Below are 20,463 nucleotides of genomic sequence, written 5' to 3'. Positions count from 1 at the left end.
GTTGTCTCAAACGGCAAGATGTCCTTCTTTTTAAAAAAAAAATTTTTTTTTTAACGTTTATTTACTTTTGAGACAGAGAGAAACAGAGCATGAACGGGGGAGGGTCAGAGAGAGAGGGAGACACAGAATCCGAAACAGGCTCCAGGCTCTGAGCAGTCAGCACAGAGCCCGATGCGGGGCTCGAACTCACGGAGCGCGAGATCGTGACCTGAGCTGAAGTCGGACGCTTAACCGACTGAGCCACCCAGGTGCCCCAGATGTCATTCTTTTTTATGGCGGAGCACTCTTCCGTTATTTCTGTGTGTGCTGTATCTTCCTTACCCCATTCATCGGTGGGTGGCCGCTTGAGCGCTTCTGTATCTTGCCTCTTGCAAATAATGCTACAGTCAACGTAAAGGTGCGCAGTTCTCTTTGAATTGGTGTTTTCGTCTTCTTCAGGTAAATACCCAAAAGTGGAATTGCTGGATCGTGCAGTAGTGCGATTTTTATTTTTTGAGGACCCCCTTCCCCCCGCCGCCCCATGCTGTTTTCCATAGTGGCCGCATCAGTTTATATTCCCACCACCAGGGTGCGAGGTTTCCCTTATTTCCACATTCCTCGCCAGCCCCTGTTTTTGTCTTCTTGATACTAACCGTTCTGACGGGTGTGAGGTGATCGCTCCTTGTGGTTTTGATTTGCTCTGATGCTGAGTGACGCTGAGCATCTTTTCACGTGCCTCTCGCCGTCCGGATGTCATCTGCAGAATAATGTCTACTCGAGTCCTTTGCCCGTTTTTTAATCGGGCTGTTTGGTTTTTTGACGTTCAGCTGTGTCTGTGTATTTCGGATATGAACCCCTTAATGATTTGCAACTAGGATTGCTGTGGGTTGCCTTGTTGATGGTTTCCTTCCCTGTGCAGAAGCTTTTTAGTGTGATGTAGCCCCATGTAGTTAACTTTCGTTGTTCTTGCGTGAGGTGACTGGTTTAGGAAGATACTGCTTATTACGTGTAGGGGATGAATCACTGGATTCTACTCCTGAAATCGTTATTGCACTATATGCTAACTAACTTGGATGTAAATTAAAAAATAAATTATGGGGCGCCTGAGTGGCTCAGCCGGTTGAGCGTCCGACTTCGTTCGGCTCACGTCATGATCTCACGGTTTGTGAGTTCGAGCCCCCGCGTCGGGCCCTGGGCCGACAGCTCAGAGCCTGGAGCCCGCGTCAGATTCTGTGTCTCCCTCTGTCTGCCCCTCCACTGCTTGCACTCTGTCTCTCGCATTGTCTCAAAAGTAAATAAACATAAAAAAAAAAAAAAAGATACTGCTTAGACTAGCATGAAAGAACTTACTGCCTGTGTTTCCTTCTAAGAGTTTTACGTTTCTTTTAGGTTTCGGTTCTTACATTTATGTCCTTAATCCATTGGGTCCATTTTAGGATTCGTTGTTTTAGTTCTGTGAAAGATGACATTGCTTTTTTTTTTTTTTTCCTGTAGTATTTTGATGGAGATTGCATTGACTCTCTAGATTGTTTGGGTGGCACGGACATTTTAGCAGTGTTAATTCTTCCAGTCCGTGAGCATGGTACATCTCTACATTTATTTGTGTCATCTGAAGATGATTCTTTCATCAGTGTTTATCGTTTTCGGGGTAAAGGTCTTTCAGCTCCTTGGTTAAATTTATTCTGAGGTATTTTATTGTTTTTGATGCAGTTATAAATGGGATTTTGTTTTTAAATGTTTTATTTATTTTTGAGAGAGAGAGAGAGAGTGCAAGCAGGGGAGGGACAGAGGGAGAGGGGGAGACCCAGAATCCAAAGCAGGCTCCAGGCTCTGAGCTGTCAGCACAGAGCCCGACGCAGGGCTCGAACTCACGAACCGCAAGATCATGACCCGAGCCGAAGTCGGACGCTCAACCGGCTGAGCCACTCAGGCGCCCCTAAATGGGATTTTTAAAAAATTTCCCTTTTTGATAACTCATTATTAGTGTATAGAAATGCACCTGACTTCTGTATGTTAATTTGTATCCTGCGAATTTACTGAATTTATTAGTTTTAATAGTTTTTTGGTGGAGGGGTGCCTGGGTGGCTCAGTCAGTTAAGCATCTGACTTTGGCTCAGGTCAGGATCTCATGGTTTGTGAATTCAAGCCCCGCATCAGGCTCTGCGCTGATAGCTCAGAGCCTGCTCGGGCTTCTCTCTCTCTCCCTCTCTCTGCCCTTCCCTGACTTGTGCTTTCTCTCTCTTTCTCAAAATAAATAAATAAACTTAAAAAAATATTTTTTTTGGTGGAGTCTTAAGAGCTTTCTATATATAGTATCATGTCATCTGCCAATAGTGACAGTTTTGCTTTTTCCTTTTCAATTTGAATGCCTTTTATTTCTTTCCATCGCCTAGCTGCTGTGGCTAGGTCATACATTCCTCTGGACGATCACATTGTAGGTTAATTCTGTCTCTTTTCTCATGGAGAATTTCAGGCTCAGAGAGGTTAGGAGACATGCACAAGGTCATGTGAAATTCAAACCTAGGTTTTGTCAGGATTCCAGACACGATTTTTTCTGTTGAATATCAGATCGAAGTAGATCTTAAAGAGTGGGGGCATATAAAATATTTTCTCCCACATGCAAAGTGCTGTTGGGAATACAAAGGGGAAACTGAAGAATTAAGAAGCTTCCTGGAGGAGGAAGTCGCCTTACCTAAAATGAAAACTCGTGCTAAGACGTGCATGTCTGAGAGGATAACGAACATGTAAAAGGAAAACTTGACATGGTAAGAGGTAGGAAGGGTCACTGTGAGGGTGGAATGTTCCAGAAAGTTTTTTTTCAGAATTTTGCTCTTGATGTGGATGGACCTTGAGCTAGATGTTATTCACGTAAGTGGCAGTGAGGAGGTCAGGGGCTTGGAATGGGTTACGGTAGTGATCTCCAAGCTTTTCCAGGGTGCGTGGATCCACCTCCCCTGCCCCCACCTAGAAAAAAAAAAGTTTATTATTTTGAGAGAGAGGGAGAGAGAATCCCACTGACCCAGGGCTCGATCCCAAGAACTGTGAGATCTTGACCTGAGCTGAAATCAAGAGTCAGACGCCTGAGCCACCCAGGCGCCCCGATCTGCCTCCCCTTTTAATATCACTTCAGCTGGAGAACATGTGTTGCTTCAAATACAAAAAGTTGCTTTGAATCAATAACTGTGTGAAAACGACTTTTAACTGTATTGACCACAATAGCACCTATAGACATTTGAAGAATAATAGTTCACGTGTGTGCGAGACATTATTTATTTGGTCCACGGTTAACTGCCACCTGCAGTTTGGGAATTCATGACTTAGAGGATGTGTGATAGGATAGTTTATAGAGGAAATAAAAGTTAAAGAATCAAGGTAGCCGAGAACAAGTAACACTCTGCCTTGTTTTACAGGCCTGTGCAGATATCTTCTGCACATGTACCTTAGTCTCTTCAAAAAGTTCCTACTTTCTAGGCTTGGCCTTTTGGAAATTGTTAGACGTCCAGTATACATTTAACTGCTATATCCAGCTTTCTGGTGGCATAAAATTCAATGGGGCTCAACAACCTTAGCTTTTAAATTCAGCAGTTTACCTCTTACTACTTAAAAAATACTAGGGGCGCCTGGGTGGCGCAGTCGGTTGAGCGTCCGACTTCAGCCAGGTCACGATCTCGTGGTCCCGTGAGTTCGAGCCCCGCGTCGGGCTCTGGGCTGATGGCTCAGAGCCTGGAGCCTGTTTCCGATTCTGTGTCTCCCTCTCTCTCTGCCCCTCCCCCGTTCATGCTCTGTCTCTGTCTGTCCCCAAAAAAATAAATAAACGTTGAAAAAAAAATTAAAAAAAAATACTAAAATTAGATACCGAGCTCTGAGCTGTTTCAGGTGTCCCTGTTTTTCTGGAACATGCTATAGTTACCTAAGCCGTATACATACAGTTCTTATGTTACTTACACGGTAGAGTGTTGAGAAGTAGAAAATCACCTGTCCCCAAAGGCACAGGAGGAAATGACGTATATGTATGACAGAGGCCATAGTTGGAGATCTTTGCACTGACGCGCTCCCCCGAGATGTTATTTGCTCTTGCAGAATATTCGCAGACTTTTAATAAGCTAGACGAGGAAAACTGTAGTTAAGTATACTTTGTGTGGAAAAAGGGGAAGCAGAAAGTTGAAAAAAGTTGCAGAGAAAGTGTAAGAAGGAAGTAGAGAATTTAAAGGCGCATCGGGTGTAAGAGGATGTACCCTTACCTCATCTAACTGGAGGGAATCACTGTATTTCTGATCCTGCGTCGATGGCTCACGGTGGAAATTCACCTGCTGAGAGTAACTGGGCGAGTGTAACAGTCTTCCCGGAGGTTTCAGAAGAAGGCGGTTGCATTAGAATTGATCTCTAAGGTCTTTTCCAAATCAAGATTCCATTTATCTTGGTACTTAACGGCCTTGAGCCATCGTCATGAAAATTACTATGTTTCGTATCTTTTGTTTTAAAATATACAGAAACGTATGCTAGATTTTCATAATTTTGCTTAAAGGCTTAAAATAAAGAGTTTTGCTATTTTAACGTGAAAAAAAACCCCACCAATTCATAAAACTCAGCTATCCAACGTGAGGCATTTCCAAGGATTAGCTCAGCTTTTAGTGCCCTTTTGGAAGAGAACTTTTCAGTGGAGGCCCTCTCTTCCTACTGCTTAGAGTCTTTGATTCTGTATAGAGTTACCATGGAAAAGGGCGAATGAGTTAGGATCACTGTGGGGTCGAGGGGGAGGGGACGGGGCAGGTGGGAGAAGAAGACGGACAGATGGACAAAGACCCCACGGCACCAGTTCTTACCAGCAATCGGATTGCACCGTAACATTCACGCACAGCAGGGTTTGCCTTCCTCTACGTCTCTCTTCTCACCTTTGACCTACGTGTCAAGTTGGCGTTGCTCCACGTGGCGTGCAGGGGAGACTGTACTACAAGGACTTAACCCAAAAGTGGTTGACTGGTTGACTGGCATGCCTGGGCACGGAGGCCTCGCAGTTCGGGATGTGGTTTGGGCCACAAACTGATTGCATTGGGACTTCCAGCTACCTGGTCAGAAGGTGGCTGCCTCACTTGTGAGCATCGGGTTTGAGTTCCAGTCGGGAGGGAGGGGAAAGGAAAAAGGGCGGGACCCATAGCTGAGTCTGTCCCCCAGGAAGTGGATAGCCTTTGGCCACGTTGTAGACATTTGTTGATTGAAACTGGGCCTGATGGCCGCTCAGGCTCTGTACAGGGAGTCTGTTTTCGTGGGCACGTTTAGTGCCCCATGTCAAGTGAGAGTTGTGTTGAAAGGGGAAAGGGGGTATCGACTGGATAATGAATAGTGGCTACTGTGTCTACAGAGCCAGAAATGCCTGCTATGCCAGGATGCCCAGTGTCCTGTGGCTCATTCATATATTCAGTTATTTATCACGTATATTGTGTACCTGTTCGTTGTCAGTCACTGTTCTGGGTGCCAGTGAAGAAATTTGTAGGCCAGAATTCCTTGCACTCGTGGAGCATACAGTTTCGTGGGAGAGAAAGGCATTAACAGATTAACGAGTATGTACATGTGCACTAAGGAGAAAAAGTAAGGAAGAGAATGGGGCCACAGAGTATGGGAGAGGGGTATGAAAGGTAGTGTGGGGGTGGGAATGCCATGCCAAAAAGGTGATTTAAGTTAAGACTTAGGCTGGGAGAGCAACCTACAAATAACTCTGGGCTGAGGGCATTCCAGGCATAGGAAGCAGCAAGTACAAAGGCCCTGAGGTAGATGCATGCTTGATGTGTCTGTGAAATAGTGAGGAAGCCAGTGTGGTTGGAGTGGGTGTAAAAACGATTTTTATTACGAGGTTGGAGCAGTAGGGGAGAGCCAGATCACGTAGGAAACTGCGGGGCATGTTCTCAGTGATCTGGGGATCCTTTTTGGCGTTCTGAGGAAAGCCGTGGCTTGCTCATTTGTTCTGACCTCTGTTTGAACAGGCTCATCTGGGGACTGTGTTGAGAATGGGGGCAGTGGCAGACGCAGGTAGGCCAGCGAGGAAGCTATTTTAGTAATCCCGAGAAGATACAACAAAGCCTGGGCCGGAGTGATGGTAGCAGAGATAGTCAGACATAGTTGAATTCTAGAAACATTTCAAAATTAGAGCCCGTAGATTTGTTCATGAACCAGATAGGAGAAGCGAGAGAAGGTGAGGAGTCAGGAGAGACTCCCAGGTTTAGGGCCTGGGAGGATGGGGGAACCATAACAGGAGATGAGGAAGAATGTGCAACTGGCAGGTCTGAGAGATCTGAAGTCCGGTTTCGGACGTGCTAGGCTTGCCATGCCTGTGACGTCCGACCGGAGCTGTCGAGTAGCCAGTTGGGTGTATTGAGTCGGGAGTGGCATTGGCGCCTCTCTGCCTGAGCAGGGGGTCGTGACCAGACCCTTGGCCCAGCACAGCCACCTTTGGCCTCAGCGTCAGGTAAGAGGAGCAGCCTCGGGTGTCCTGACCTGGGGTGACCCAGCTTCGACTCCCGGAGCTGCCTGGATCCCAGCTCCAGGCAGGGTGGCCGTGGGTCAGGGCTGTGGAGGCTTTCCCGAGCCTGCCCTGGAAAAGCTGGCGTGTCTGCCCTTGTTTCCCGCCCCCCCCCCCCCCACCCCGGGGAATCTTGTGGTGCAGGCCGGGGTGGCCGGTGGCCTGGCAGAGGAGAGACAGCTGCCTTGTGTACAGCTGGGCGTCTCTGGTCGGGTCGTGCTCCACCTTCAGGCTGCTGAATGTTTTGCCCAGAGCTGTGGTGAAACCGCTGCTGCTTCCTCTCCCTAAAGCGCTTTTCTCTCGGGACCTAGGACTCTCCCCTGGTGAGTTGTCTTCGTCGCGGCTTCAACTGGTTGTTGGCCGACTTTCCGGGAGGCTGCGATGGACCGTCCCCCGTCCGTGTTGACCGGGAGATGCTGGCGGCGTTCGGGGTTGCCGACGGCGGCCTGGGAGGGAGGCCAGTGGCCCTTTGAAAGAACTCAGCTGACAGCGTGGGGCTCCGAGTCCAAGTTGGCTTAGTACGCGGTGTGCCGCCTCACAGTCTCCAACGTGCGCAACCCAAACGGCCGCAGAGGAGTCTGAGGAGCACGAAGCTGAGTTTTGTTTCACCGCGTGCTCTGGGGAGGGTGCAGCGCGATGGGCGCGTGCCTTTAGTGCATCCGGCCGCGGAAGTGGCCGCCGGAAGTGGCCGCCGGAAGTGGCCGCCGGGGCGAGGAGCTCGTGAGGAGTCACCCGCCCACGCCCCACGCAGCCCGCGCCCCCTGCTGTCTGGAGGCTACTCTGGACGCCGCCTTCGGCCCTCCTCCTTGTCACCGTCATCATCACCGGGTGAAGATAGCCGCTGCCTCCTTCGCTTCGTGACTCTCCACACCCTGTGGGGAGAGGAGTTCAAGAGAAGCAACCCCGATAAATAGGTTCTTCCGTGTCTTTATTGTGCTAAGTACATCTCCCATGCACGTGCCGTCGTGGCCATTTTCAAGTGCGCGATTCAGCGGTATCGACTGCCAGTCACGTTGGGCACCCGTTCCTGCCACCCGTCCCCAGAACGCTCCTCATCTTGTAAGACTAACCCCATTCACCAGCTTCCTCCCTCCCCCGGCTCCTGGCATCTGCCATTCTGCCTTCTGCCTGTAATTTCGACTACTGCGAGCACCTCGTGTAAGTGGAACCATGCGTATTTGCCGTTGCGTGACTGACTGGCTTCTTTCACTCAGCATAGGGCCCTCCAGGTTCCCCCGTGTGGGAACCTGTGTCAGAGCCTCCTGGAGGCTAACAGTCCATCATGTGGGTATACCGTGGGTTGCTTGTCAAGTCATCAGTCAGGGCCGACTTGGGCTGCTTCGCATTTTAGCTGGTGTGCATCATGCTGCTAGGAACACAGGTGTACGAGTATCTCTTAGAGACCTTGCTTTTTTAATTTTTTTTTTTAACATTTATTTATTTTTGAGAAGAGAGAGACAGAGCATATACGGGGGAGGAGAGAGAAAGAAGGAGACACAGAATCTGAAATGGGCTCCAGGTTCTGAGCCGTCAGCACAGAGCCCGACGCGGGGCTCGAACTCAGGGACCGCAAGATCATGACCTGAGCCGAAGTCGGATGCTTAACCGACTCAGCCACCCAGGTGCCCTGAGACCTTGCTTTTAATTATTTGAGGTTTATCACCAGAAGCGGGACTGCTGGATTGTATGATAATTCCATATTTAACTTTTTGAGAAAACTTCATGCTGTTTTTCACAGTGGCTTTATCAATTTTTTTAATGTTTTATTATTTATTTTTGAGAGAGAGAGAGAATGAGCACACAAGCAGGGGAGGGCCAGAGAGAGAGAGAGAGAGACACACACACACACACACACAGAATCCAAAGCAGGCTCCAGGCTCCAGGCTCCGAGCTGTCAGCACAGAGCCCGACGCGGGGCTCGAACTCACGAACCGTGAGGTCATGACCTGAGCCGAAGTTGGTCGCTTAACCAGCTGAGCCACCCAGGCACCCCTATCATTTTACATTCCCACCAGTGGTGCAGAAGGGCTCTAATTTCTCCATGTCCTCACCCAGACTTGTTATTTTCTGTTTTTGTTTTTTTTTCCCCTTATAGTAGCCATTTTATGAGTATGAGATGGTATCTCCTTGTAGTTTTATTTACTCTTCCTGATGCTCAGTGATGCTGAGCATCTTTCATGTGCCTGTTGGCCATTTATATATCTTCTTTGGACATGGGATGTTTTTGGTTGTGGCTGAATTTTAGGAGTTCTTAATATAGTCTAGATGTTAATCCCTAATCAGCTACGTGATTTGCGAATGTTTTGTCTCATTCTGTGGGTTGCCTTTTTATTCTGTGGACAGTATCCTTGGATGTAAGATTTTTAAATCTTCATGAAGTCCAGTTGGTCTGTTTTTTTCTTTTTTTTTAATGTTTATTTATTTTTGAGACAGAGAGAGACAGAGCATGAATGGGGGAGGGTCAGAGAGAGAGGGAGACACAGAATTGGAAGCAGGCTCCAGGCTCTGAGCTGTCAGCACAGAGCCCGACGCGGGGCTCGAACTCACGGATCGTGAGATCATGACCTGAGCCGAAGTCGGACGCTTAACCAACCGAGCCACCCAGGCGTCCCTGTCTTTTTCTTTCTGCCTGTGCCTTTGATGTCGCATCCGAGAAATCATTGCCAAATTCCATGTCGTGACTTGGTATATTTTTTGTTTGTTCTTTAGGCTTCAGTCTCCCGCTGCCCCATTTACCTGTTTGTTTCCTTTCCTCTTTCAGTAAAGTTATTAGACCAGTAGATCAGGAACATATCTTAGATTTCGTACGTCTTTATTCATCCGTACCACAAACGGGGAGAGCATTCCGCGTAGAGGACCGGCAGAAGCAAAGAGGATGGGAAACGAGAGGACACAGCATAGCTGGCTGGAACGGAAGGCCCGCGAAGGGGTCGGTGGGTCAGAAATCTGGAATGTAGATGAGGCCACGCCATGCCGAAGCTTCTCCTGTGCTAAGTGGCTGGATGGAAGACGGTCTCACACCCACAGGACCAAGTTTACTACTTATTGTTCTCTTGAACCAGGCCCTTAACCTTTCTGAGCCTCAGTTTCCCCATTTTATCTATTTAACAAACACTGATGAGGTTCCAGACACTATTCTAAGCACCGTACAAATATTAACTCGTTGACTTCTCCCACCAACCTTGTGAGGCAGGTGCCTGAGCAAGAGTATTATCCTCATTTTACAGAAGGGGAAGCCGGTACCCAGAGAGTTTAAGGAACATGTCAAGGTCACGGAGCCAGTAAGTAGTGGAGCTGGGATTTGAACCCAGGCCCTCTAGTTCCAGAGTTCATGCTTTTAACCGTATGTTTCGCTGCCTCTCTGAAATGGGGAGAAGAGTAATTCCTCTCTCTAAAAGTTACCCAGGAGATCGAATGAGATGATGCAGGTGAGGATACATTGTATGTTGCACAGGGTTTTGCAAACACTGTTTATTATTAGTTAAAAATAATCAAGCAACACTCCGGGAATGGATGTGATTCTCAAGCGTATTGGGAGAAAGGGACGGATCAAGGACCAAGCCTCGGGGAAGGTCTATGCTGAGGAACAAGAAATTGGTTTTGGAAAGACATCAGGCACACTCACTGTTGACCCCTGTGGACAGGATCACAGTCGGTGAAGAACCCCAGCTCCAGCCTTCCAGTCTCTACAGACGGCTGTTGTGAAGGACAGTGAGGCGCTCAGGGGGATAATGTCCACGCAGAGGGGACCAAAGCCAAGTCTTTCCCGCTGGCAAACCAAGAGCTCGGTCGGGGACTGAGAACATAAGGTCGTTTGGGGTTCTGACTGTAGCTTTTTTTCCCCCTTCTGCTGGTGCAGAAAAAGTGCTCGTGCATTTTCCCAAGCAGACCACAGCTCAGGCCTGCTTTACATGCGAAGTGAGAGATGTTGAACCAGGACATTCCTGGGTTTGTGGTGCCCTTGTGGGGACAAGGGCCGAGTGCCCTGTGCGTGGTCATAAGACTCTGGGCTGGCTGTGCGGGCATCCCTGTCCCCACAGAGGCCAAGTTGCTGCACCTGCCGTGTCTGGGACACTTTTCATGTGAGTGCCAGGGAGGGGAGGAGGAGACCCCGGGATCTTGTGATCTCTCTCTGGCTCTCAGCGAGGTGTGTGGTCTGGTTTATAGGTTGGAGGGGTGGGGGCTTACTGTCTATCTCAGTTACTTTGTGCACCACAAGGTAGTTATTAGAACCTTCTTCCCGGCTCCCCCTCCGGCTGGTGATTGATGTGTAAAAAGCGCCGGGAGGTGCTGATCTGAAGAGCCCCTGAGAGAGCTGCCGAAATAGCACGACAGTGACCTCGCCTGGGCTTGTTTGAAGTGGTGTTTAGGAAATACTCCTTTGTTGTTGTTTTTTAAAAAATTTTTTGATGTTTGTTTATTTCTGAGAGAGAGAGAAACAGAGTGTGGGCGGGGGAGAGGCAGAGAGGGAGGGAGACACGGCATCCGAAGCCGGCTCTGAGCTCTGAGCTGTCAGCACCGACCCCGACGCGGGGGCTCGAACTCGCAACCCATGTGCTCGTGACCCGAGCCGGAGTTGGGCGCTCAGTCCACTGAGCCCCCCCCCCCCCCCGGTGCCCCAGCGTTGAATTTCTTTAGGAGAGGGCATCTGGCGGTCCCAGCTTCCAGGCTGCTCAGGCTCTTCACAAAGGTGGGTGGCTGCGGAGGAGAGCGGGAACCACTCCCGCTCGGGTGTATTTAAGAATGTCAGAAGAGAACCTTCTGCCTTATGCTGAAAGAAACTGTCTTTCTAGAGGAGACTTCTGGGGAGGACGGATGTGTCTTGTCATGTCCAGCGGCCCCTTGTTAGACAGGTGTCAAGAGAACCGCCACCTTCCGATCACCATGGTCTCCCAGCACCCACCTGAGCCTGGGCCCGTTGTCTCCGGGCTCTTGGGCGTCCCTTTGGTGGCCTCACTTCTAAGCGATGCTGGGGGGGAGGGGGGCAGGGAAGGCCTCCCTTTCTTTGTAGCGGCTTGTGTGGACTGGGCCACGGATCTCCTGATCCCAAAGAGGCGGCACGCTGGGGGTGCCCTACGACAGTCCACGGCACCGGTGGCCCGGGGGCTGCAGCAGGCAGGAAAGGATAAGGTGTGAAGAAGGAGGCTGAGGTAGGCAGAGCTGTGCCTGAGGAGTCGGCCTAACCTTGAAGAAGAGAAGGTTCCTGGTACCGATGTCCAAAAAGGTGGGGTCTTGCCATTTTGTGTGCGGATCGTGGCGGATCAGAGTATTAGTTGGGATTCTCGAAGTTGCAGGTGTCAGAAACCCAGCCCGCTCAGCCTGACGGGAGGAGAAAGGGCACCCGAGAGAAGGAGAGGATTCGGAATCTCAGGTTACTGGGCCAGCACGCGTGGCCGGGCTCACGGCGTGCTCTCCCCCCCTTCCCCGTCCCTCCCTCTCTTGCTGTCATTCCCTCAGCTCTGCTCACGGTGCCACACGCGGCTGCCACCGCAGCCGCCCCGGCCCGCGGCCCGTCAGCCTCCCAACCCGTGGGAGCGAGTCTGTCCTTGAGCTGTTCCAGCCAGAGTCCTGGGGCACGTGGCCGTGGCCAAAACGTGCAGGAAGGGTCCTTTCCCACAGTGAAATCAGCAGGCTCCTCGGGCGCTCCCACGAGCACGCGGCCAGACCTCGCTCGTCCACATGCTGCTCTGGGTGATTGGTAGAAATCGGCAGAAACTCGCCCGGACCCGCCGTAACCGTGAGGAAGATCGTCTTCTTACAGATGAGGAATAGAAGTCGACTGAGCTCATGCGCCTAAGAAGTAGAGTTGCCGGGCTTCAAACCCAAGCAGTTTGGCTTAGTGTCTATACACTTAACCCCCAGGCCACGTCGTCTTTTTCTGGCAAGTTCAGGGCGACTGCAGTCTGGGCAGGAAGGACGCCCACTGCAAGTTGATGAACATCAGAGTTCTAGGTAAGAATCTGAGGGGAGACCGTCAACCTCCTAACTTGCACCGGGGCGCCTGGGTGGCTCAGTCGGTTGGGCATCCGACGTCAGCTCAGGTCATGATCTCACTGCTCATGAGTTTGAGCCCCGCGTCGGGCTCTGTGCTGACAGCTCGCGGAGCCTGGAGCCCGCTTCGGATTCCGTCTTCATCTCTCTGCCCCTCCCCTGCTCGCACTCTGCTCTCTCACCCTCTCTCTAATATAAAAAATAAAACATAAAAAAATTTAAATATCCAAATTTGCACAAACAAGAGAGAGAACCCACCCTTACATTGTAGTGATTCTGTTTTTGCAAATCAAGGTACTTCTAGAATTCCTTCGTGGAAATTACCATGCAAACCAATTTATAAAACACAATAGATACCTGACTCAGTATTCTGTAAGGTTGCCTTGTTGTTGTTTTTTAATATTTTTCACATTTATTTATTTTGAGAGAGAGAGAACGAGTGCATGCACAAGTGGGGGAAGGGCAGAGAGAGAGGGAGACACAGAATCTGAAGTGGGTTCCAGGCTCCGAGCCGTCAGCACAGAGCCCGACGTGGGGCTCCAACCCACTAGCAGTGAGATCATGACCTGAGCCGAAGTCGGACAGTTAACCGACTGAGCCGCCCAGATTTGGTTGCCTTGTGTTTAAAAAAAAAAATTTTTTTTTTTAGTGTTTATTTATTATTGACAGAGAGAGAGAGAGAGAGCATGAGTGCGTGAGTAGGAGAGGGACAGAGAGAGAGAGGGAGACACAGAATCCGAAACAGGCTCCAGGCTCCGAGTGGTCAGCACAGAGCCCGACGGGGGGCTCGAACTCACAGACCGCGAGATCATGACCTGAGCTGAAGTCGGAACGCTCAAACGACTGAGCCACCCAGGCGCCCCCCGGTTGCCTGTTTTTTAAGCCAAAATGACACTGATCGCTCGCTTCAGTGTTAAGATCTGGCTTTGAATGACCCGAAGCCGTTGCCAGCAGTCTAGTCCAGTAGGCCGTTCACCGTCCCCGGGAATGGCCAAGAGGACCGAGGCGGTTCTGAAGGAGGAAGGGCCGTGCCGCACTGAGCCACGGCGGAGGAGACAGGTGAGCCTTCCCTGGTGACCTGAGAGGGTGAGCTCTCAGCCCGGAGTAACCTCTGACAGGTTTGATAGAACCCCAGTCACGTGACGCTCGGGCTGTCTCTGGGAGTCGCAGCACAGGGCAGGACCCAGGGAGTGTGGGAGTGCTGACGCCCCCATGGGTCTGGCGGCAGAGGGGCCCCGCAGAGCCGAAACGTGAGTCGCGTGCGCATTTCCTTCCATTCCATGGGCCCCGGCTTGTCAGGCCCTGGGTAAGCCGGCTGCCTGCCAGGACGCCCTCTCTCTGGGTCGTGAAAGGTGCCCCCCTGGGGGATTTGCCGGGGCTTGTGCCTCCCCACTGCGGCTTGGGCCCCGCAGCCCTTCTCTGGGCCTCTGGTTCACTAGTGAGCCAGCCTGGGGCCACTGGGGGGGAACAAGGGCAAGTGGAACTTCATTCGCTTTTTCCCTTATCTTTTGGATTGGAACTTTTGCGTCCTGTTTTTATGCTTTGAGTGGTTACCTTCGCATTGTTGGCAGTCGTATTTGACCTAACGATAACAGAACTTCAGCAGCTAGTCATTCGTGTACCGATAATGATTGAGTTTCCCTACCGTGTGCCAGGCACTTGTCCGGGTGCTGGGGAGACAGCCGGAACCAAAATTTCTGCCCCGAGTACCTACCCACCTGGACTATTTCTACTCTAACCATGCCTTTAAGAGCTTCCATTTTGCTTTGCATTTTCATTTCAGCCTGTTTTCAAAAGCTCCCAAATTAGCTGTTTGTATAAGATTTATTGTTGCTGTTTGACTTTTTAAATTAAAAAAAAATTTTTTTTTTTTGCAGTTGTTATTTAGATTTAGCCGTATAGTTACCAGTTCCTTTTCTAACAGTTGCTTCTTGCGCCCTGCCCCTTAGTTTTGGATTTGGGTTCCTTCATGAAATGTGTCTTTAAGTGGATCTTTCAGTCAGGGACTATTAGTAAACATTCAGGTTTTGTTTGCTTCAAAGTAGATTGTGCCCTCTCTTGAATGATAATGTAGAACTTTAGCACAAGAGTTCTTTTCCTCAGCACTTTACAGAGAGCGTTTCATGGTTTTCTGGCCTCTATTTTCTGTTTTCTTCAAAAGAAGAGGCTGCTGTTTATCTAGTTGGTACTTCTTTAAATTTTTTTAATGTTTATTTTTGAGAGAGAGAGAGACCAAATGCAAGCAGGGGAGGGGCAGAGGGAGAGAGGGAGACACAGAATCCGAAACAGGCTCCAGGCTCTGAGCTGTCAGCACAGAGCCGGACGTAGGACCCGAACTCTGGAACGGCGAGATCATGATCCTAGGCGAAGTTGGACGCTTAACAGACTGAGCCACGCAGGTGCCCCTAATTGTTACTTCTTTATAGAAAAATTTGCTTTTACTGTTTTTCTCTGTATCTTGGTGCTTGACATTTTTCATTGTGATGTGCCTTGTGCAGACTTTTTTCTGATTTACTCTTGGAATTTGATACGCCCTTTCATTCTGAGGACTCGTATGTTTCTCTAACTCTAGAAAATGTTCAGTCATATCTTTAAATACCGTGTAGGTAGACCCAACCCACTGTAAATTGGATGCTTTTGACTCAAGTAACGGAAGCCTCAATGAAAATAGGTCTCAAAGTCATTTTAAGAAATATGTTATTTCACATTAAGTAGATTAAGATATAGTATTAAAATGTGTATTTCACATAACAAGAGGCCAGGATGCAGTGACTTGAGCATCTGTTAATCCAGCAGCCCAAGGATCCAGCTCTCTGCTGACTTAGCATCTGAGGATGCCAAGATGGCTGCCTTTGCTCTGTCTGTGCTTTCTTTGCCGTTAGGGCCATTAGGAAAAGATTTTTCTTCCCAATGTCTTTGTGAGATCAAAGCAGCTTTTCCTAGATATCCCCATCTCCACCCTGTTTATCCCCAGACATCTCTTTCCGACTTCTTTGACAGAATTGCAAGGAGAAAGGACACAGTGATTACTGTAGACTTACCGGGATCCAGCTCCCCAAACTGGGGATGGGATCAACCTTCTGAGTCACTGGGAGAAGGATTGGACACCAAAACGAAGCAAGAGGTCTGCCAGTGAAGAGAAAAACCAGAGTGGTTGTTGGGTAGGCACCCAGCAGTGTTGGCTACCCGTGTTCTCGTTAATGTCTCTTGCTGCCACTTGTGTTGAACATATGTTGTATCTTTTTCTCCTGTCCTTCATGAATCTTGACTTTTATTTCCTGTTTTCAGTTTCTTAATCTTTTAATCGCATTCTGGGTAATTTCCTCAGAGCTGTCTTCTAGTTTACTATCTTTCTCTTTAGCTAAATCTGCTGTGCAGCATGACCATTGAGTTTTCAGTGTTAACAACTAAAATTTTGATTTCTGTAATTTCTGTTTGGTTCTGTTTCATGTCTTATTCTTTCATTATGGTTATTACCTCTTTTCTTTTTAAAGCTTTTAATTGTGTGTATAGTCTCGTTCATCTTTTTCTATTAATTTAAGTTCTTGGAATGTCAGTTCTGCTGTTTTTGTATGTTTGTTTGTTTTATTTACGCCCCCTCATTGTGAATTGTATGCACTCACTTTCACTGAGTGTTTATTTTGAGAATGTGGAAGTTCACTACCGAGCCATTTTATATTTACTTCTACAGCATTAATTAAAAAAAAATTTTTTTTTAACGTTTATTTTTTTTTAATTTTTTTTTCTTTTTTTTTTTTTCAACGTCTATTTTATTTTTGGGACAGAGAGAGACAGAGCATGAACGGGGGAGGGGCAGAGAGAGAGGGAGACACAGAATCAGAAACAGGCTCCAGGCTCTGAGCCATCAGCCCAGAGCCTGACGCGGGGCTCGAACTCCCGGACTGCGAGATCGTGACCTGGCTGAAGTTGGACGCTTAACCGACTGCGCCACCCAGGCGCCCCTAATGTTTATTTATTTTTGAGACTGAGCATGAACGAGGGAGGGTCAGAGAAAGAGGGAGACACAGAATCTGAAACAGGCTATGTGCGTATGTAGCTTTGTTAGATATTGCTACCTTTCCCTGCACTGGGCTTTGCCCTTTTGCACACACATCTGGAACAGAGGGGAATGCCCCGTCCCTGCAGCCCCGCCACCAGAACGTGAAAGGAAAGAAACGGTGTCTTTGTGTAGTTTTGTGTGCATTTCTCTTATTTTCATTGCAACTGGGCGTCTTTTCGTACGTTTGAGTACGATTGGTCTGTCGCCTCCCGTGAACCGTTTCCGTCTTTTCACGCCCAGTTTTATTGAGATACAAATTGACACGTTAACATCGCGTAAATCTAAGGTATACAACTTGACGATCTGATGGATGTATGTGCTGTGAAATGATGCCCACAAAAGCCTAGTTAACACTGAACTCCTCAGAGAGCTACATATGTTTCTGTTTATATCTTTTGCTCACATTTCTGGTTTTTCACCTTTTCTATTTTTTTGGCATTATTTGTAAATTAGAATGATTAGTCCTTTCTCTGTGACAGAAGTGATATTTTCTCCCAGTTCATGTGTCTAATGACTCGAAGTCTGTTTTCTTTACCACCATGTTATCCCTTGTACAGTTAAGAATGATAAGCTTATGTAGGACTTTGGTTTCGAGACATCAATTAATAATTTACTTGTAAGAGTTAACAAACACCCAGTTGGTTAAGTGTCTGACTTTTGCCCGGGTCACGATCTCACAGTTTGTGAGTTCGAGCCCCAGATTGGGCTCTCTGCTGTCAGCACAGAGCCCGCTTCCCATCCTCTGTCCTCCTCTCTCTCTCTCTGCCCCTCCCCTGCTCATGCTTTCTTTATCTCAAAAATAAATAATAAACATTAAAAAAAAAAGAGTTGGGGTGCCTGGGTGGCTCAGTCGGTTGGGCATCCAACTTTGGCTCAGGTTCGTGATCTCATAGTTCATGGGTTCGAGCCCTGCGCTGGGCTCTGTGCTGACAGCTCAGAGCCTGGATCCTTCTTCGGATTCTGTGTCTCCTTCTGTCTCTGCCTCTCCTCCCTCCTCTCTCAAAAATGGATAAACATTAAAAAAAAAACAACAAAAGAATTATTTGGTGCCGCTCCAGCCAGCAGGCCTCGGGTTTGTGGTTCTGACCCACCGCCGTCAGGCTCACTGAAAAGGGAAGCTTTCTAGCCAGCACTTAGGACTGCTGGAAACAGAAGAAAGGCTGCCTCTTCTGCTGGAAACAGAAGAAGGGCCCCCTCCCTGTGGCCAGAGGTGTTTGGACAGAGGCGTCGGTCCCGGCGGCTGCGGGGAAGGCTCTGCGCTGTGTGTGGGCAGTTCAGGCACCAGGGTCCTTGTCGTCTGGCTCATGGAAAGGAAATCTTTCCTTCTGGTGTCTTCTGTTTGTTGGGATCCAGAGCCGCTGGAGGAAGTGATCTGTGGGATTTTTTGGCTGATCAAAGTAGATGGCAGTTTTGGGGAAACAGGCATCTGTAGGATTTAATGTTCACCTGTTAACCTTGAGCTTTAGCCGAGATTCTGAGCCAGTGTCTCGGAGCAGGGACTGTGCCTTGTAGAGCATGGTGTCTGTGGGCCGGGAGCTCAAACTGTGCCTGCACCTACCTATTTATAATTGGTGCTTGGCTCCTTGCCCTCCTTCACCACCGCTCCCAAGAAGAGTGATGCTGCCTCAATATGAGTTGTGCTTGTTGAACCCCTGCTCGGGGAACTCAGAATAGTTCCTATGATAATCTTTTTCAAAAAGCGTTCAGTTGTTTATTTTGGGAGAGAGAGAACCCATGTGTGTGAGCAGGGCAGGGTCAGAGCGAGAGGGAGAAAGAATCTTTTCTTTTTAATGTTTATTTTTGCTCGTGCAAGCAGGGAGGGCAGAGAGGGCGACAGAGGATCTGAAACGGGCTCTGTGCTGACAGCCCAGAGCCCGACGTGGGGCTTGAACTCACAGACCGAGCGATCGTGACCTGAGCCGAAGCTGGACGCTCAACTGACTGAGCCACCCAGGCGCCCCAGCGCCAGAGAGAATCTTAAGCAGGCTCCGCGTGCGGCAGGGAGCCCCCGTGCGGGTCTCGACGTGGGTCTCAATCCCTCGACTGTGAGATCATGACCTGAGCCAAGATCAAGAGTTAGACGCTCAACTGACTGAGCCCCCCCCCCCCCCCCCCGGGCGCCCTCCCGTGATAATCTTATTGTCAGACGTTAGGGGGCACGCGAATCAACTGGGGTGAGAATGCAAGTTCTGATTCAGGAAGTCGGAGGCGTGCCTGAGCCGTAGGCTGCCGTGATGCCGATGCTCCTGGTTCAGGGACCTCCCTGAGTTGCGGGGGCCCCGAAGCAGCCGTCCACAGCGCGTTTGAAACAGAATCGCCGGTCCCCTGCTCGTTTCAAACGCAGACTCCTAGGTTGGACCTCGGGTCTCTGGGACCAGCCTGTCTGTCCCGGCTGGGGCCTGAGGATCGGCTCTCTGGCTGGCGCCGCTTCCTCAGTGACGTCACAGGTTTTGAACCGCTGGCCCTGGGGAAAACGAATAGGATGGTTTAGGTTGGACGAGCCCATCGTTCAAGGAGGCAGACACGTGGAGCCGCACGGAAAGTCGGTTGTAGAAAGCAGGCCGGTGGGGAAGAGTGGCTGAGAGCCTCGGGACTGGCAGGAGAACGGGGGCCTCTGCTGCTCTTCTCTCCAGTGCGTAGGATGCGATTTGACGAGTCTTTCCCCGTCCCCCGGTCTCACCTTCTTTTTCTAGTCGTCCGGCATGCTCTGCCCACCGCACGCCGAGGTGCCCTGACCATGAGCCTCAACTCCTCCCTCGGCCACGGGAAGGAGCCGAGTAACCTCACAGAGGAGGAGGGGGGCGAAGAGGGGGTCGTCGTCACCAGCTTCGTCGCCATCATCATCATCACCGTGTTCGTCTGCCTGGGCAACCTGGTCATCGTGGTCACCTTGTACAAGAAGTCCTACCTCCTCACCCTCAGCAACAAGTTCGTCTTCAGCCTGACCCTGTCCAACTTCCTGCTGTCCGTGCTGGTGCTGCCTTTCGTGGCCACCAGCTCCATCCGGAGGGAATGGATCTTCGGCGTGGTCTGGTGCAACTTCTCCGCCCTTCTGTACCTGCTGATCAGCTCGGCCAGCATGCTCACGCTGGGGGTCATAGCTGTCGACCGGTAAGCTTGCCGCAGACGTCGAGAATGGAAGAGTTCAGGAGCGTGTGCAGAGCGGGAACGGGAGACATCATCTCGTTTTAGCTCCTGGGGAGGATGTCAGGGGCCTCTGCCGGGGAGGGTGAGAAAGCCTCTTCCGTCCCTTCAACCAGAGCATCTCTGATTTCAGCTGACCGACACTGCATATAGGTTTAGTCTTTAAAAGAGGTTCCGTTGCTTACAAAGAAAGTTCTCGAAATCTCTGGCCCGCGCTTTAAGGATGAGAAAAGGAAGCCGGGGAGGGTGATGCGTCAGAGATGTTGGTTTCCCAGAGGGCTGCCTGCCGTCTGCTGCTTTGGTCGGGCCCCTGGATTCATCTTGCATATTAGGATTTTGCTCTGATGGTCAGTTCGTTCACCACAGGCCAGTGTGTGACTTCAGAGAGAGAGTAGATTCAGCTTGTGGGGCGGGGCAGGAAGCTAGCAATGGAGTCAGAGGAGACTAGCCAGGGTTCTGGTCGCTTGGTGACACAGTCCCTGAGCTCCCTCGGGGACCGTCAGCATTTTAGCTGACCAGTGGTAGCTGGATGGTCCATTCTGAGCTCAGACCTCCTCTAGGCCCAAGGCCGAACCCTGTCGGCTCGCGGCGGCTGTGGGGGATGTAAAATGAAGGAAGCGACTGGTCAGAACTAATCAGTTGGCTTCTCTGAATATCTTTTTTTCTCCAGTAATGTAAATGTTACAGAAAATGTAAAGAATAAAGTAAGAAATGTCCACAGTCTCACCACTGTTTCGTTTTTAGTATATTTGCCCCCAGTAATTTTTGGTTGCAT

At 49.7% G+C, this 20,463-nt stretch overlaps 1 protein-coding gene and 1 long non-coding RNA gene across 21 annotated transcripts in view; one reads left to right on the top strand and one right to left on the bottom strand.

The window, feature by feature from the left end:
- The window catches only part of GPR161 (G protein-coupled receptor 161), a 79,963-nt gene that overhangs the window by 23,637 nt on the left and 35,863 nt on the right, over positions 1-20,463 (top strand). For 16 of the 20 annotated variants that reach the window (XM_045049466.1, XM_045049467.1, XM_045049465.1 and 13 more), the window contains exon 3: positions 19,238-19,655. The exons of 1 other annotated variant lie outside the window; for it this stretch is intronic. In XM_045049466.1, coding sequence (XP_044905401.1) covers positions 19,238-19,655 — 418 coding nt within the window. Of the gene's footprint in view, positions 1-7,315; positions 7,652-14,857; positions 15,646-19,237; positions 19,656-20,463 lie in introns of those variants that run through there. 3 more of the 20 variants (XM_045049470.1, XM_045049471.1, XM_045049472.1) reach the window with 3 other exon arrangements.
- Positions 2,254-6,592, bottom strand: LOC123382939. The gene is made up of 3 exons (XR_006592136.1): positions 4,221-6,592; positions 3,925-4,082; positions 2,254-2,943 (listed from the first exon to the last, which is right to left on the bottom strand). It is a non-coding gene; the product is annotated as an uncharacterized LOC123382939 (long non-coding RNA).

The sequence above is a fragment of the Felis catus genome, chromosome F1 (assembly GCF_018350175.1).
Source record: "Felis catus isolate Fca126 chromosome F1, F.catus_Fca126_mat1.0, whole genome shotgun sequence".
Taxonomy (NCBI): domain Eukaryota; kingdom Metazoa; phylum Chordata; class Mammalia; order Carnivora; family Felidae; genus Felis; species Felis catus.
The sequence above is the reverse complement of the archived record's forward strand: the minus strand, read 5'-3'. Positions and strand labels throughout refer to the sequence as shown.